Source organism: Salvia miltiorrhiza, chromosome 2 (genome assembly GCF_028751815.1).
Source record: "Salvia miltiorrhiza cultivar Shanhuang (shh) chromosome 2, IMPLAD_Smil_shh, whole genome shotgun sequence".
Taxonomy (NCBI): Eukaryota; Viridiplantae; Streptophyta; class Magnoliopsida; order Lamiales; family Lamiaceae; genus Salvia; species Salvia miltiorrhiza.
This window is the reverse complement of record NC_080388.1, coordinates 60,390,133-60,406,964: the sequence shown is the minus strand read 5'-3', so window position 1 is coordinate 60,406,964 and position 16,832 is coordinate 60,390,133. Positions and strand designations below refer to the sequence as shown.

Genomic DNA, 16,832 nt, shown 5'->3' with positions numbered 1-16,832 from the left:
TTATGGCTCAACTGTCGAAATCTCAAGCACACAAAGTGTGAAAAATGGTGATATTGATTATAAAGGTGATCACATTAGGGAATTCACTTCTAGCGGAGAATTGGGTCTGATCGAATTACTTGCATTACTCTTTTGTTGCTTCTTAAACTTTGAGTTACTTGCATGACCGAGAGATGTGTGTTGATTGAAAAGTTTTGAATTGACTTTGTGAATGTTTGGATGGAAATGAACATTGTTGAAATCAATCTCTTCCTAGGATTCATAGAGATTTTGCTTGAGGACAAGCAAAAGGCTAAGTGTGGGAGAGTTGATTTATGCTTAATTTACTCTATTTTTAAGGGTTTGTATGTGCGTATTTTAAGATAATCTTCTGGAAATTGGTGCGTTTTATGGTATATTTTATGCTTTGCAGGAGATTTAGGCTTTCGAGATGGAAGAATGCAATTTTGGAGAATTTTGGATGAATTTGGCGTTTTCTAGGTGTTCTGGTCTCCAGAGCAGAGAAATCACCATTTCTTCAGAGCAGAGAAACCAATCGCTAGAGAAGTAAACTCATCAGAGCAGAGGGGAGAGAAGTCAGAGAAATCAATCTCCAGTGCAGCGGAATCAATCGCCAGAGAAATCACCATTTCTCTGGAGTCAGCGAAATCAAGAAGCCAGTGTAGCGAAGTCATCACCAGAGGAGTCAATAGTCAGAGCAGCCAAGCGAGAAGTCATGTACAGCGGAATCGCGAAGTCCATTACAGCGGAATAGAGATAGCAGAGAAATCACCATTCTGCTGGCGACCCATTCCTCTGGCGAGGTCAGAGGAATCATCCATTCCTCTGGCACGACCCGTTTCCGTGACTCGTTCCCCTGGTGACATCCGTTCCTCTGGCGAGAGCTGCGAATTCGGCAAGAGTAGGAGTATTTTCCGGAGCGCGCATCCAGCTGGAGAGTTGCCTTATTTTACACGATTCTATTACCATTAGAATTCTATTTTGCATGGCAACTTCCATGGTGATCCAAGGAAATCTGAAAACTATATATATAGGTCCTCTTTTGACCTATCGAGAGAAAACAAGACCCCGAGACCCAACATTCATATTTCAGTTTTATAGCTTTAGAATTTTATTGTTTTCTAGTTTTCAAGGCTTGGATCAAGATTGAAGATTCAAGTCGCTACAATCGTTTTCATTCAGTTTTTATTTAATTTTTTTACAATTGCTTTCTTATTTTTATTTTATGTTTGATTTTATTATGTCTGACTAGTTCTTTAATCTGAACCTAGGGTTTGTACATAGCTGGTTAATTATGTGTGTATGATTTATTAATATCAATTTGCCCTCCAACTTGTGATTCATGATTCCTGGTGCTTAATTTCTTGTGAATTATTTGGCCAATAATTTACATGTCTAGCTGTTCAGTTTGAGTCTTGAATGCGATAATTGTTCAGCCGATTCAGGAATGCATGTTATAGTAGTAGCCTTGACACTTGAATGGGATAGGTGAAACTATAGGGAGCTATTCTTTGTGTACGCTTGGGAGTTAATTTATTCCTTGGAGTCTTGAATGTGAAGGGGGTAAATTAATCTACTTTCATAGGTATTCGTTAGAGAAGCTTGTGAATAGTTATGTGATCTCTCATCAGGGTTGGATTAAATTGGTAATTGAATCAATAGATTAAATGCATGTAATTAATTAGTAAAAGTACATCCCTAGGGTCAGAGTATTTTATTATTTGAGTTTGTACCTTATTTTATTTGTTGTTATTTGAATTTAGTTCTAATCAAACATTCCTACTTTCTGTTGCATGTCTACTGTTATAGTCTGTTTAGGAGATAGCTAGAGTTATTTCGGTTTCAGTCCCTGTGGATACGATACTCAGTTACTGATTATTTGCTACAATTGCCTGTGTTAGTTGCAGTTTTTGTTGCTAAGAAATTAGTGATCAACAATATATTATGAGATGATAATATTAATATATTTAATTAGAATAAGAGCCTTCACAGCGGCGCTCTTGGGCCCGGCTCGAGCCCCGTTGTTTGTGCCCCCTCCCTCATCGCATCTGGTATTTTGTCTCGCACCCAACTTAAAAAAGAAAATGTAATGTGTGTGCTATGCACGCACCATATTAAAATTTTATTTATTTTTTTTTTTTTATTTTTTATTGCAAAATTTATCTATAAATACTACTCATTTTATTTTAACAAGTGCAATATTTAAATTTTAATGTTAATGAAATGTTCGATTTTATGATTGAAAATGTTAATTTATACTCCCTCCATCCACGAATTAAAGCCCCATTTGAGGGTGGGCACGGAGACTAAGAAAGCTAAAAAAGGTGTTGTGGATGAAATATAAGGGTAGTGACTAAAGTGATAAAGTTGTTGACTAAAGTGTTAAAGGTGTTGTGTGGTGGGTCCATTAGTGATAAAGTGTAATCAATATAGAATATAAAAATGATAAAGTTGTTGTAAGGTGGGTCCATTAGTGGCAAAGGGTAGTAAATATAGGAAAAGAAGAGTAAAAAGGTACATAAAGCACAATTGGGCTTTAATTGGTGGACAAAAATTTAAGTGCAAGTAGGGCTTTAATTCATGGACGGAGGGAGTATAAAATAAAAAAGAAATTTTTAGAGATTGAAATGTTATTTAATATAAAAGAAGCTACAGAGAAGCAAGACAAATCAAATGAGCGGACATATTTTAGATGAGCAAGAAATCAAATGTGTAACAAAAACTTCATTTACCTGTTTTCGTCATTAAAAATTCTATGAATTCTTCAAATGGGAATAAAATCTAAAAATCAAGGACAACCCAATGTCAAATTATAACTCATAATTTCTTAATATTTTAATAGAAATAACACATAAGTGTGATGCAAGGCATAAAACCTTTCTAGTGCTGAAAGTTATATGTGATAATAAATTTGATACAATATGTAAAGGTTATGAACAAAATTCCTATTAGGCCTTGATGATTTTATAATTGTTACATGATTTATAAAATCATCATGATATACTTTATTAGTCCTTTCCTACGAAATTCAAAAGGAAATGTATAATTATAACAAAATCGTATGAATAAATTATAGAATTGTTTCCACAATCCAATTCCACACTTCTTTGTAATAAAGTATAGGACTATATTCGGTGAGTTGTAGGAAATTAGGAATGGATATAGTGCGCTGATATACACCGGTTTTTTTTACCAGTTTCTTTGATGTGTTGTCGTAAATATATTATGAAACCGATTTTAATTAACGGAAGAAATGACGTTTGGACACTGTGTGTCCATGACACCTCCAAAAAACCGCCGGTTTTCCTACTAGCTCAAATGGGCCGATTTTTAGTGATTTATTGATTGACTAATTTATCCCTTATTAGATATATCGTTTTATTGTTTTGTTTTGTTTTTTTTTTTTTTTTTTTCTGTTTTATGATTTTCGAAATTTATGGTTTTTTTGTTTTCTAATTTTTCGGTTTTTTGTTTCCTTATATTTTCCAGCTTTTTTTAAAATTAATATTATTTATTTTTATGGATGATTAAATTTTTTATTTATATTCTAAAATTATGTTTTATTTATTTGTTTCCACTAATTTTATGATTCTCTTTAAAAAATTTCTTTTTTTTGTTTCCACATTATTTTTTTATTGTTTCGAAAATATTTTTTTCTGAAATTTTTGTATTTTTTCAAAAATTATGTTTTTTTTATTTGTTTCCACTAATTTGGATATTCTTCTAAAAATAATTCAAGATTTGTTTCCACTAATTTAGATATTCTCCTAAAATAATCTTTGATTTGTTGCTACTAATTTAAATATTAGATATTCTCCTAAAATAATCTTTGATTTGTTTCTACTAATTTAGATATTCTCCTAAAATAATCCTAGATTTATTTAGACATTTATTTTATTTTTTGATTTTTATTTTTTATTTTGCGAATTATATGTTAATTTTATTTGTTTCTAGTAATTTAGAGATTCCTTTCAAAGTATTCCTAGATTTGTTTTCATTTTTATATTTTTTTCAAATATTTAATAAAAAAAATTCGAAGACGATTTAACAAAAAAGCGAAATACAAGAAAAAGGTGCTTGGTGGATTTGAACCTTAGACCTCAATAATATGTGAGTTATACTTTGCCACCTTGTCCGGTAGTGGCAACCGCATTAGTGAAGCATTAGAAAAATAAAATAAAATAAAATGAATCATATGATGGGGCATCAATTGAAAAAATAAATAACATATACTTGGACTAAATGTATTATAATAATCCAGTAAATGCTATATAACAATAGGAAATAAATTTTAATTAATTAATTGAAATAACTTAGTGAAGTTCGGAAAAAAATAATTGTGAATACGATGCCATTTTGGTTGGAAAATTATATAACATATAATTTAAGACAATGTATTATAATATTTTATTGAAGTCGAAATAATTAAACTCAACGTTCATCAAGTTTAATTATATAATTGAAATAAATTAGTGAAGTTGAAAGCAAAAATACAGTATAATCAATCCTACGTACGTAGAGATTTTGCTCGGAAAACTATATAACATATACTTTATTAAAAGCGATATAATAATAAGAAAATGAAGTACTATAGTGTGAGTAATGAAACAGAAAATTTTCAACTAAATCATGCAATGAGATTTTGCTCGAAAAACTATATTACATATACTTTATTGGAATATATTATAATAAAGTATTAAAATCGATATGATGTTAACAAAATGAACCATTATTGTGTGACTAACGATGTTGCCGTAATTATTGTAAAACTATGAAATAAAGTTTAATTAATTAGTGAAGTTGTAATAAAAAATGAATTTTATAAGATATATATATATATATATATATATATATATATATATATAATGAAGGAATATTTATGTTGGAGAAACAATTGAAGTTGTTAGGCACAAAAAAAAAATGCCTAGAATATATTATAAATGAATTAATATATATGTTGTCAAAACAATTGAAGATGTTTTTCCCTAAAAAATATAAAATTGCATAGAATACATTATAAATGAATAAATATATTAAACAATGAAATTATGTGATAACTTATAATGGAGGTACAATAATAAAATTGTGCAATTGTGAAAAAAATTGGATTAGTATAAACCTTAGTATAATATCATGATGAATTAGTGAAGTTGAAAAAAAAATACTCCATTAAATAGAGTTGAATTAATTAATTGAAATAAATTAGTGAAATTGAGAAAAAAAAATTAAATGAATCATACGCAGGAATATCGCTCGGAAAACTATATAACATATACTTGAAGACAATGCATTATAATATAGTATTGAAGCCGAAATAATTAAACTCAACGTTCATCAAGTTTAATTACCTAATTGAAATAAATTAGTGAAGTTGAAAGCAAAAATAAAGTATAATCAATCCTACGTAGAGATTTTGCTCGGAAAACTATATAACATATACTTGAATACAATGAATTATAATATAGTACAAAAAGTGATATAATAATAAGAAATAATTATACTCAATGAAATAGAGTTGAATTAATGAATTGAAATAAATTAGTGAATGTGAAAAAAAATTAAAAAAAAAATGAATCATAGTTAGGGATATCGCTCGGAGAACAATATAACATGTACTTGAAGACAGTTTATTATAATATAGTATTGAAGTCGATTTGGTAATAACAAAATGAACTGCTATATTGTAAATAATGAAGTCGAAATAATTATATTCAGTGAAATGAAGTAGAATTAATTAGTTGAAATTAATTAGTGAAGTTATATTAAAAAATAAAGGAAATATATTGTTTATTTGAATTTATTATAATATAGTATTAAATGCGATATAATAATAAAAAATTGAACCAACTAAAATAAAAAATAAAAAATGAACTACTATAGTGTGAGTAATGAACTCGTATAATTATACTCAATGTAATAAAGTTGAATAATATAATTGAAATAAATTAGTGAAATCGAGGGAAAAATGTAAATAAAAACAATTATACAAAGATGCATCGATCGAAAAACTAAATAACACATACTAGAAGTGAATGTATGATAATATTGTAATTAAATCGGAGTGATAATAAAAAAATGAAATTAAGTTGAATTACATAAGATATATATAATGAAGGACAATTTATTAAAAATGAAGACTATGTACAACAAGTCGATTCAACTATTCGTTACAAAATAAATATTTATTAATTATTTTAAGTTAAATTTGTTATTTTGAGGAAATAAAAAATAAAATGAGGTGAAATGGTTCATATGAATGTATTTCGCTCGCAAGACTATGTACAAAAAATCGATTCAACTATTCGTTGCAAAATAAACATTTATTTTGCACCTTATAGGGGTGATTTTTTTTTTCTTTTGATTTTGCACCTTTTTTTTCCCCATTAAGTAATATCTCTTTATTTGTTTTTTGGTTAGTATAATTTCATTCTTTTGTTTTTACTATATCATTGTTTTTATTCCTTAAGATTGTTAAAATAGAATTTTGAACCTCACCAAATGAAGTTGAATACTTCACATAATATCGCCATTTTTAGGATCTCATTTTAAGAATGATAAAAATCATGCAGCTAGTTATACAAAATTCGTTCAAATAATTTAACAAACAGTTGACGTGCGTTAAATCTCTTTTAGTTAATAATCTTATTTAATAATTTAAATTTTAAATAACACGAAAAAATATTATTCAATTATTTACAAGTATTAATCTTACTACATTATTAGTGTAAAACAATAAAAAATATAATTTTCAAAACAAATAATGTGTATAGAAACAAATCTATGATTATTTTTAAGAGAATCCCTAAATATGTGGAAATAAATAAATAAAACATAATTTTCAAAAGAAAATAAATTAATAATTTAATCTTCATAAAAAAATTAATTTCGAAAAAAATAATAGCTGGAAAAATCTAGGATTATTTTAACAAGAAACACTAAATTATTGGTAACAAATAAATAATAATATTTTTAAACAAATAAATTAAAAACAATCCGGAATAAAAAATCATATAACTTCAAATTATATGGTGTATATAAATTTCAGAAATAAGAAACAGTAAAATAAGGAAATAAATAACCGAAAATTTAGGAAACAAAAAAACTTCCATTTTGGAAATCATATAACCGAAAATTTAGGAAACAAAAAAACTTCCATTTTGGAAATCATATAACAGAAAATTTAGGAAACAAAAAAACTTGCAGTTTGGAAATCATATAACCGAAAAAAAAACTCAATAATACAAGGGATAAATTAGTAAATACAAAAATCCCTCAAAACCGGTCCATTTGGGCTAACTGAAAAAAAATCGGTTTTTAGCAAGTGTCTAGGACACCAGGTGTCCAAATATCATCACCCATATAATTAATTAGAGATCAAATAAAAAATTAATAATTAAACCAGCTCCCATCAATTCTCTTTGGCTTTATGCTCTTTTTATTTTTCTTCTTTTCCTTTACCTTTCTAAATTTTATATTTCATAGGACTTTTGGCTTATTTTGCTCTCCGGATCGAGACCACTACCTTTGACTTGACTGTTCATATCAGGATTAATGTGTAATTATGACAATTATATGAACCTTATATTAATGAAGAAAGTGTCAGTTATATTTAGCACTGTGAAAATATTATACTACTATTGATTTGTAGCAAAGCATTATCCTCGTATAAAATAATTGAAAGTCAATTAACGCATGTTACACGTGCATAGCTATATATTGTTCTTAATTTTGGGGGTTTGGTCTAAGAAATTGTACGATTTACACGTTCAAAATGTTGTCATATCATTGCCGTACTGTAATAAAATTTTACATAATAAGATAACGTCAATAATGACTTGGTTTGGACCATTGGTAGCTAATTAATCTATTATATAATTGATTATATCTGGAAATATCAAAAGTTACCTCTCAAAAAAAATTGAAAATCAGGTCAAGGAAAATAGAGTTTGGGTATGTTTTGGTTGAATTAGACCCGGCCCGGCCCTAGGTCTAGAGGAGATGTGCGGTTGATTGGGTTCCGACTTCTTCTACTGTTATGATCTGTTGAGTGATTGAGTACATATCCCTCCTAGTCCTAACTAATTGGTTGATTTTCTTCCTCAAAAAAAAAAAAAAAAAAAAAAAAACTAATTGTTTGGTTTTCTGGTTATTTAATTTGTAAAGTCTGATATACATGAAGAGACTTTGCAGAAACACTATTCCTTTTTATTCGAGTATAAGATATTTATGAGCTCAGTCAACAAGTCAAAGTTTGTTAGTTATTTGTAAAATTAATTAAGTTGAGCTAGTTATACTCGAATGCTTTTCATAATGCACAACTTGAGGTGATCCTCATATACATAATCGGGATTTGTTACAGTAACACCACGACAACAAAACTTTCTAGTAGTGAGTCTATTCATACAATTTTAGTGACATCAATAGATGTCACAAAACTTATTGCTCTCCCAATTCTCATAAAATTTATCAAATTTGTTATTTTAGTCTGTCCTCATAAAATGTACTATCTAGTTTATTTTTTATAATTTTTTCACTCACAATAAAGTGAAACCCTTATTTCACTCACAACACATTCAACTACTTTATTAAAACTCGTGTCATTTAAGAATGAATATTTTTTATAAGGATGGAGGGAGTACATCTTTAAGTGTAACAAAGTTTAGTTACATCAATATATATATATATATATATATATATTAATATATATATATATATATATATACTTTAGTTACAGGTAGAAATGTTAATAAATTTTGTTATATTTAAAAGTGTAACAAATTTTGTGACATCTATCCATGTAAAAAATTTTGGGGCATCTAAAGCTATCACAAAATATTTTTGTTACACATAAGTTGCACAATATATTTTTGTTCTCTGTGTGTGTGTGTCACACAACACACATATATAGATATAACTATATTACTATATTATTAATAAAATTATATACATAAGTGTCACACAATAAATTTAGTGATACTATGTTTTTATTTTTGTGACACGCGTAATAGTTACCCAACTTAACATGTCACAGTTTTATTTAGTGGCATTTATTGTAGTGCACAAATTATATTGTTAAAGATAAGATTACCGTTCTCTCAAACCCCTCTCCCTCTATCGTCGTACTAAGGATGTGAATGGGTGGATTTTATCCGAATCAGAACCATAAAAATTGTTCTGATTTCGGATCTTTTGGATCGTATCCCTACTATTGAGTGACAAAATCAAATGTTCCGAATAAATTAATTACATCTGAGCCATATAATACTCATACCCAAAAAAACCCAAGACTAATTATGTTTCAAATTGCAACTCAAACCCAAAGTAATGCTTATCCCGCCGCATCTACTAAAAAACTAAGGCATCTGCTCAAAACTGAAATCCGCCGCGGTCCGCATCTGCTCGCTGCAAGTGGCTCCGTTGCAAGTGTTTATTGAAATATAACACAAGTTTTCTTTCGAATTTATTGCAATGGCACCGTCGCAAGTGTTTACTAATATATAAAAGATTGCAGATTGTACTTGTTTAATTTTTCATCAAGCTTATCCTTGAAATATCTATTTTTTATTTTTATTGCAAGTATTTATCTTCGAACCATTTATTTTATGGGTCTTTTCGTCATACATTCAATTTAAACTTATTAATAAATATATGTGTGGTTGTGTGTGGTGAGTAAGGAAGGAGTAGGGAGGGGAGGGGACTCAGGGGAGGGGAGGGGAGGGGAGGGGGGCTTTGGGAGGGTGTTGTAGGTGGTGGTGTTCGACTCAAGTGGGAAGGGGAGATGGGGTCTAAAGCATATTTTTATTAGGAATATTTTTTAAATTTAAACTTATTAATTAATTTAATATAAATTAAAAATAACTTGTTTACTTAATCTAGATTTTGATCTAGGCTATCGGACAATTAATTCATAGCATCTATATTTTAATCTTATATATTAAACAACATGATACTATACTAATATCACATTATCTGCAATACATATCTTAAATTTTAGGGTTATTGGGCCTAAATACACGAATTTTGGATCCATTTTGATTTTTTCCACGAATTTTGAAAGTTGTCAAAAAATATATGAACTTTGACTCATTTTGTTTTTCCCACAAACTTTGAAAATTATCAAAAAAATACACGAACTTTGGCTCATTTTATTTTTTCATGAAATATATTGTTATAAAAAATGATCCAAATAATTCTTTTATAATTAACTAGCTAATTTAATTAATGATAAATGACAATTATTTATGGATGACATGATTTTTTTTAAATATATTTTGTAATCAAAACAACTTCATTTTGAAAAAAATAAAATAAAAGAATTATTTGAATCATTTTTTTAGAATAATATATTTCATGGGAAAAATAAAAGAGTCAAAGGTTATGTATATTTTTGATAATTCTCAAAGTTCGTGGGAAAAATCAAATAAGTCAAAGTTCCTGTTTTTGACAACTTTTAAAATTTGTGGGGAAAATCAAAATGTGCCCAAAGTTCGTGTATTTAGGCGCCAATAACCCAAAATTTTATCTGTCTTAATTTTATCCTAACACGACTATCAAACATTACCCTTATATGAAAAGAAAGAAAAAAATTTGACCCTCCATTTTGGAGGTGTTTGGTTTGATGGATTTGTTTGATAAAATTAATAGGATTAGAAGGGTGATTAAATAATTCAACCAAACTTTAAATGATAAATACTCACTCATATAAATAATTAGATGTGGATCGATCGAATTATCAATTAAGAGTCTAATTATATAAATCAAATACTTAATTAAAATAAAGTATTTTATCACTTTATCACTCAAACTAAACACCTTACGTGTTACTCTTTCTTTTTTGGGTTTAGGTAGAAGAGGTCCATACAAATTTGTTTTGATTATAAAAAAACTACAGTAATAGCGACTCGCATCTTACTCTTCATATATAAAGGTCTTTATTTCTTATTTTGTTCAAGGCCTATAAACTATCACAGATGAGGCTGGTTGAATTCAAAGATAATTGCATTTATTTTGTGTATAGCACAAATTAATATCCTAACACTAGGGCTGTTGCATGCATGTTGAAAATGTCACGACCGCACTTGCTAAGGATAGCAAATTCGGGAAAACCGCGACTAAGGGAGGGAAATTAGGAGCGGGATTAGAAAAGGGGCATGTTTAGCTACTCGACTTGTTTAATGAAAACGATTGAAATTAACTAGAATTTAACGAAGGTCAAAAGGAACCGTACATAATATTATCCAAAAGAGGTACTCAACGAGTTTGAGTACATTATTAAATAATACATATTATTTGACAAGATAACATAATGTCTTTAGCAAAATCAGTGTTCGCAGCGGAATAACAATTTGAGTATATGTATGAAGACATATACTCTACTCTGAGGTACTCATCCTAGATCGACAAAAGCTCCGCTTGCACACTACATCCTCGATCACAGCTCAACCTGCACATTTAAAAATACATGCAGGGCTAAGTACGGGAGTACTTAGTGGACACTTGCCGAAATTTACATACATGCATAATATTTTATTGTCAAGCCTTTCAATAGTAGTAAGATACGAGGGTTTTCCTTTAAAGACTCGTATTTACCAAAAATAATATCATTTCTTTTCATCAATAACCTGTACAGGTATTTTATATCATTAATCACCATATCAGTAACTCGTGCCGAGAGGGAGGCCTCCCTCTACGGACACTATGATCGGCCAACCCGCTAGATGACTCACGATCACAAGGGTGTACACTAATTCCGAAGGGATTTGCGGTCCCATCCAGAATCCGAATTCGATTAACATCAGATAGGCAATTAATAACAAAATATAAAGCATTTAGGCATTGACAATATCATTTAAATTCATAAGCATAAAGTCTTAACAATTCTAATATATAGTTTTAGTTTATACGTAGAAAGCCCACCTGAATAGCAGACTCACGGTTTAGCTCTAACTCTGGTGCTTGACCTTTAATCCGAGAAAATAAAATAAGATTCTAATTCTCGAAAAATCTCAATAAATGAGGATGCGTGAAATGATTATGCATGTCTCATATTCCTTTAATTAAATTATGAGATGCTAATCCTATTTAAGGAATTAAAGCTCGTCTTATGAGGACGGATTATTAATCTTTAATAATCTACTCATCTTAAAATAATCTAATTTACTTACTAATTAATGATTAGTAAGTCTTAAAAATTTATCACTAATTAAAAATAATTAGGATTAATAATGGGGCCTAAATTAATAAATCTCATTGGGCTTAACTAAATAAATTTCATTGAACTTAATCAATTAAATAGTAGGAGTTCAATTAATAAAAATAATAAATTCATTATTAACAATTAATAGAAGCCCAATCAAAATAAATAATAAGAGCCCATTTATAAAAATAGTAGAGTCCAAACAATATATATATTAGCCCAATGGAAATAAAATAAGCAAAGCCCAATTGAATTAATCTCCGGCCCAACAAATAAAATAAACTAGGCCCAAAGAAAATAAAAACAAGCCCAAAAGAATCGGCCCAAACCCGGCCCAATTGAGGAAGGCCCACTCCTCTCTTCCACTATTATCTCTCACGCCTCTCTCTCTCTTTTTCTCTACCAATATTTTCCTCTTTCTCTCACAATTCACTATCATCGGTCCCCCTCTTTTTTTGTTTTTTTTATATAAAGCAAAACACACTTTTTCTCTTAATCCTCACATTATCGGTTCTTCTCTCTTTTTTTTATAACACAAATCACACCACTCAACATCATCTCTCTCCTTATCTTTATTAAAGTAAAATTTCTCCTCTTTATTAACAAAACACACGCTGCGCACACATTTTTAATAACTCTATCTCTCTCTTTATTAAAGCCAACATACATTCTCTCAATATAATTATCGAGACTCTCTTTTTTTTTTTTAAAAGCAGAACCCACCATCTCTCTCATTCTCACAATTAAAAACGCTGCTCAACTCTCTCTCTCAAAATCACGCTGCTCACATCTCTCTTTCTCTCGCTCGATTCCGGCGTCCTTCTTCCCGGCGAGTCATCGCTGGAAACCATCTCTCTTTCTCGCTCAATCCAGCCATCTCCTCCCTCGAACTTCCGCCGCCGCGGCTCTTCTCTTCAACGGCGAGGAGCGTCGCTTTCTGTTGCTCCGGCGACTCACAGCGAGGTCGCCGCGTGGAGCTGCTGCTGTTGACTACTGCTGTTCAGCTCTGGGCCGCGACCAGCGGCGCTTGGCCTTCGGCCGCGCCGCCCCGCTCAGCCGCCTGGAACTGCTGCTGCTCGCCCGGAGTCACGGCTGTTGCTGCTGTTCACCGAGTTCCGACAGCCACCACCATCGTCGGCTGCCGCTGCCTCGCCCAAGGCCGACTTCTGCTGCCAAGCACCGAACGCCGCTGCTGTAGGGAGGCCGTCGCCGCTCACTACTCTCACGCACACGTTTGTGCCGACATGACGGAGGCAAGGGTCGAGCCATGATCTCTCGGCTCTATTGTTGCTGTTCGGTTAATGGCGAGAGACGGCAGCACACGTTGGCGCCGCCTCGTTCGTTCTCCTCCATTTCTAGTCATCTCTCAGCCCGACTGAATAGGGCCGCGTCCCTCGTTGTTTAAAAGCTAAGTTTTTCAAGTTTCGTTCTCCTCTTATTCTACGAATTATAGGTGTTGTTGTGCTAAGTAAAAGGCTATGTTTGTTCTATAAGTTCTGGTGTTCCTTTCTCTATTCGCTTGTGAATACAGAGTGCCATGTAACTAATTAATCATGCTCATTATCTACTGCATTTCTAATATATGAAGCATGCTCTACTGAGATATGATATATGTATATGAAGAGAGTGAACTAAGATAGCGTGAAATACCTTGAATGGTTTTGTTGGTTGGTTATTGTTTGAATGAACTGATACTTGAAAATGCTTTGGCAGAGAATGATGAAGAGCAGTGCAGTCTTTCCTCTTTTTGCTAGGAACGTTTGTGGAATGGGAGTGAGGAGATTATGCTTGGTGATTTCTCGATGGAAGGAGTAGATTTGTTGCTGTGATGAAGAGGGTGAATAAGGATGGCTTTATACTGAACTTAAGGAGAGCTGATTAGTGTGAAAAGATGATGAATAGTGCGGCTAAATTGAGGCGTGGTTGAAGAATTTAATTGATGAGATTTTCTGCTGACAATTGAGATTTGTATGTTGAATATTTTCTTTGACTATGTAGGAGTGAAATAAAAACTAAGCACGGGTGAGAATAGAGTGGCTGAGGTGGACTTGAAGTGTTGGATGGGTGAGAATAGCAGCACTGTAGGCTACATACGGGAGTCGTGATTAGTGATGTGCTGCAAAGATGCTTTCGAGAGTGGGGTATTGAGGAAAAAGTTTAGACAATCACTGTGGATAATGCTTCCAACAATGATGTGGCTGTTCGGATATTGAAAGAAAATCTCTTGTTCAGACACACTTTACCTCTTGGTGGTCAAATATTTCACGTGAGATGTTGTGCGCACATTCTTAATCTTTTGGTCAAAGATGGATTATCTTCTATTCAGGATGTGATCTCCAAAGTGCGTGAAAGTGTGAAGTATGTGGCAGCATCAGAGGCACGCGTGATCATGTTCGGTGAAATTGCAAAGCAGTTGGAATTATCTTCGAAGAAGCTTGTCTTGGATTGTGTAACAAGATGGAATGCAACATATTTTATGTTGTCATGTGCTTTGGAGTTCAAAGCCGTTTTTCCAAGATATCAACAAAGGGATCCTTCATATACTACATTGCCGAGTGATGAGGAATGGGAGAAAGTGCGCATTGTTTGTTCTTTCCTTGAAGATTTTCATGAGATCACTGAACTCATCTCAGGTATTAATATATTTACTTTGCACTCATAATATATTGTGTAATTACTAATGTCAATTATATCATCACATTTAATGCAGGTTCTGAGTACCCGACAGCCAATCTTTTCTTGGTCAAACTTGTTCACATAAAGTCACTATTGACTTATGAGAGTTTAGATAAAGATTCAGGTACCACAGCTACATTTATGGAAAAAATGCTTGAAAATATGAAGTTGAAGTTTGATAAGTATTGGGGATCTTGTAATTTATTGATTTCCATAGCGGCTGTTTTAGATCCTAGAAACAAAATGAAGTATATTGAGTGGTGTGCTGACAATTGCTATTCTGGCGTGGAAGGGATTGAACTTAAAGTAACAGTTTTTGAGACATTGCGAAACTTGTATGCTGAATATGTAGAGGCTTATAGAGTTAGTACTAGTACTACTAATATTGTGAGAAATGCTAGTGATGCTCAAACAGGAAGTTCTAGCAATGTTAGTGGTGTTAGTAGTGTGAAATCTAGTACAAGTAGAAGCCAAAGCAAATATGAAAGCTTTAGGAAAACTGTTACTAGTGTTGATCAAATGAAGTCGGACTTTGATTTGTACTTTGAGGAGGCAGTTGAAGAATGGAATGAGCCGACTCAGTTTGATGCAATTGGATGGTGGAAGATGCATAGGATGAAGTATAAGATCCTATCAAAGATGGCTTGTGATGTGCTATCAATTCCCATAACCACAGTAGCTTCAGAGTCTGTCTTTAGTGCTGGTGGTAGAGTTATTGATCCACATCGTGCCTCTTTAGGAGTGGATACTGTGCAAATGCTACTTTGTGCCGAAGATTGGCTACGAGCTCGCTACGAGATCAAGGGAAAAGCCAAGGTAAGTATCAGTTTTAATCTTTATGTCTTTACTATATATACGTCTAATATTTAAATTTATGTGTTTATATTTTTATAGGACAAAGAGAATACCAAAGAGATCACTTTCACTTAAGCATATCATCAATAAAATGGGTAAATTATTGTTTTTATTTATATTAGTCTTATTATTTATATTTGTATTATTCTTAATTGTGTGATTTTGATTTTGTTGCTGCAGTAGTGATGCTTTGCTAGATTGGAGAGAATCTACAAAATCAATGCTTCTCTTATATAGTAGTTTTTGGTGTGTATGTTTGGACTTTTTAATGTTCTTCTAGTTACACAAGACATTTTAATTGTTTGGATTGTTGTTTAAATTATGTTATTTTGGCATGCATGTACATTTGTTAGAATGATTTTTATTCGTATTGATGCTTGTTTTGGACGATTGATTAGAATATATAGAAAATAATTTTTCTTTGAGCTCGAGCTCGAGCTCGAGCTCGAGCAACAGGTTGATTAAAAGTACATGATTTCGAGCTTGACACGAGCTCGAACTCGAATATTCGAGCCGAGCACATTTCAAGCCTACACGAACCTTTAAACGAACATAAAACGAGCCGAGCTCGAGCATAAGCTCGAGTTCGACATTAACGAATAAAACACGAGCCGAACTCGAATCGAGCTCGAGCTTGATATTTTGATGTCGAGCCGAACTCGATCATGAACATAAAAGCTCGAATCGAGCTCGAGCCGAGCTCGAACACCCGAATATTTAAACGAGCCGAGCTCGAGCAGCCTAGTATTCGGCTCGGCTCGGCTCGTTTACAGCCCTAACTGTAGCAACACTTTAGCAGCAGTTGTCATTAATCACCAAACGTCCCCTTTTCTTCTTTTCTCATTTATCTATCTTTTCCTTAAATTAGGGTGTTGGCAGATGGTAGGTGTAGGAAAATATTATTGGAATGATTGATGTGTATCTATAATAAATCTCTCATTGGTTCTGTATTAGAACTTTGGTATCGAGTTTTTCTAATGTCGAGCACTTGTATTCAGATACAGATTAATCGAATAATTCTTGTATCTGATATCTATATTGTCTTGTAAAAATCTAAATTAAAACTGTAGATTGATAAATTAAATCCATAGATTTAATTCGATCA

General features: G+C 31.6%; 1 protein-coding gene across 2 annotated transcripts; it reads left to right on the top strand.

The window, feature by feature from the left end:
• Positions 1 to 12,899: 12,899 nt before the first annotated feature.
• Positions 12,900 to 16,117, top strand: LOC131010801 (zinc finger BED domain-containing protein RICESLEEPER 2-like). Of its 2 annotated transcripts, XM_057938463.1 has the most exons (4): positions 12,900 to 14,829; positions 14,907 to 15,688; positions 15,767 to 15,822; positions 15,908 to 16,117. In XM_057938463.1, exons 1-3 carry the CDS (start codon positions 14,586 to 14,588, stop codon positions 15,800 to 15,802), a joined length of 1,062 nt encoding a protein of 353 aa, XP_057794446.1. In that variant the 5' UTR covers positions 12,900 to 14,585; the 3' UTR covers positions 15,803 to 15,822; positions 15,908 to 16,117. The 2 variants fall into 2 exon arrangements, with proteins under 2 accessions (XP_057794446.1, XP_057794445.1); XM_057938462.1 differs by lacking the exon at positions 15,908 to 16,117 and having other exon boundaries at positions 14,907 to 15,779.
• The last annotated feature ends 715 nt before the right edge of the window (positions 16,118 to 16,832 follow it).

What these genes read in the sequence shown, in the direction of transcription:
- LOC131010801 (XM_057938462.1), top strand. Translation starts at nt 14,586, where the DNA reads ATGTTCGGTGAAATTGCAAAGCAGTTGGAATTATCTTCGAAGAAGCTT. An exon ending in GATCACTGAACTCATCTCAG is followed by an intron (nt 14,830 to 14,906) that starts GTATTAATATAT and finishes CATTTAATGCAG; the next exon opens with GTTCTGAGTACCCGACAGCC.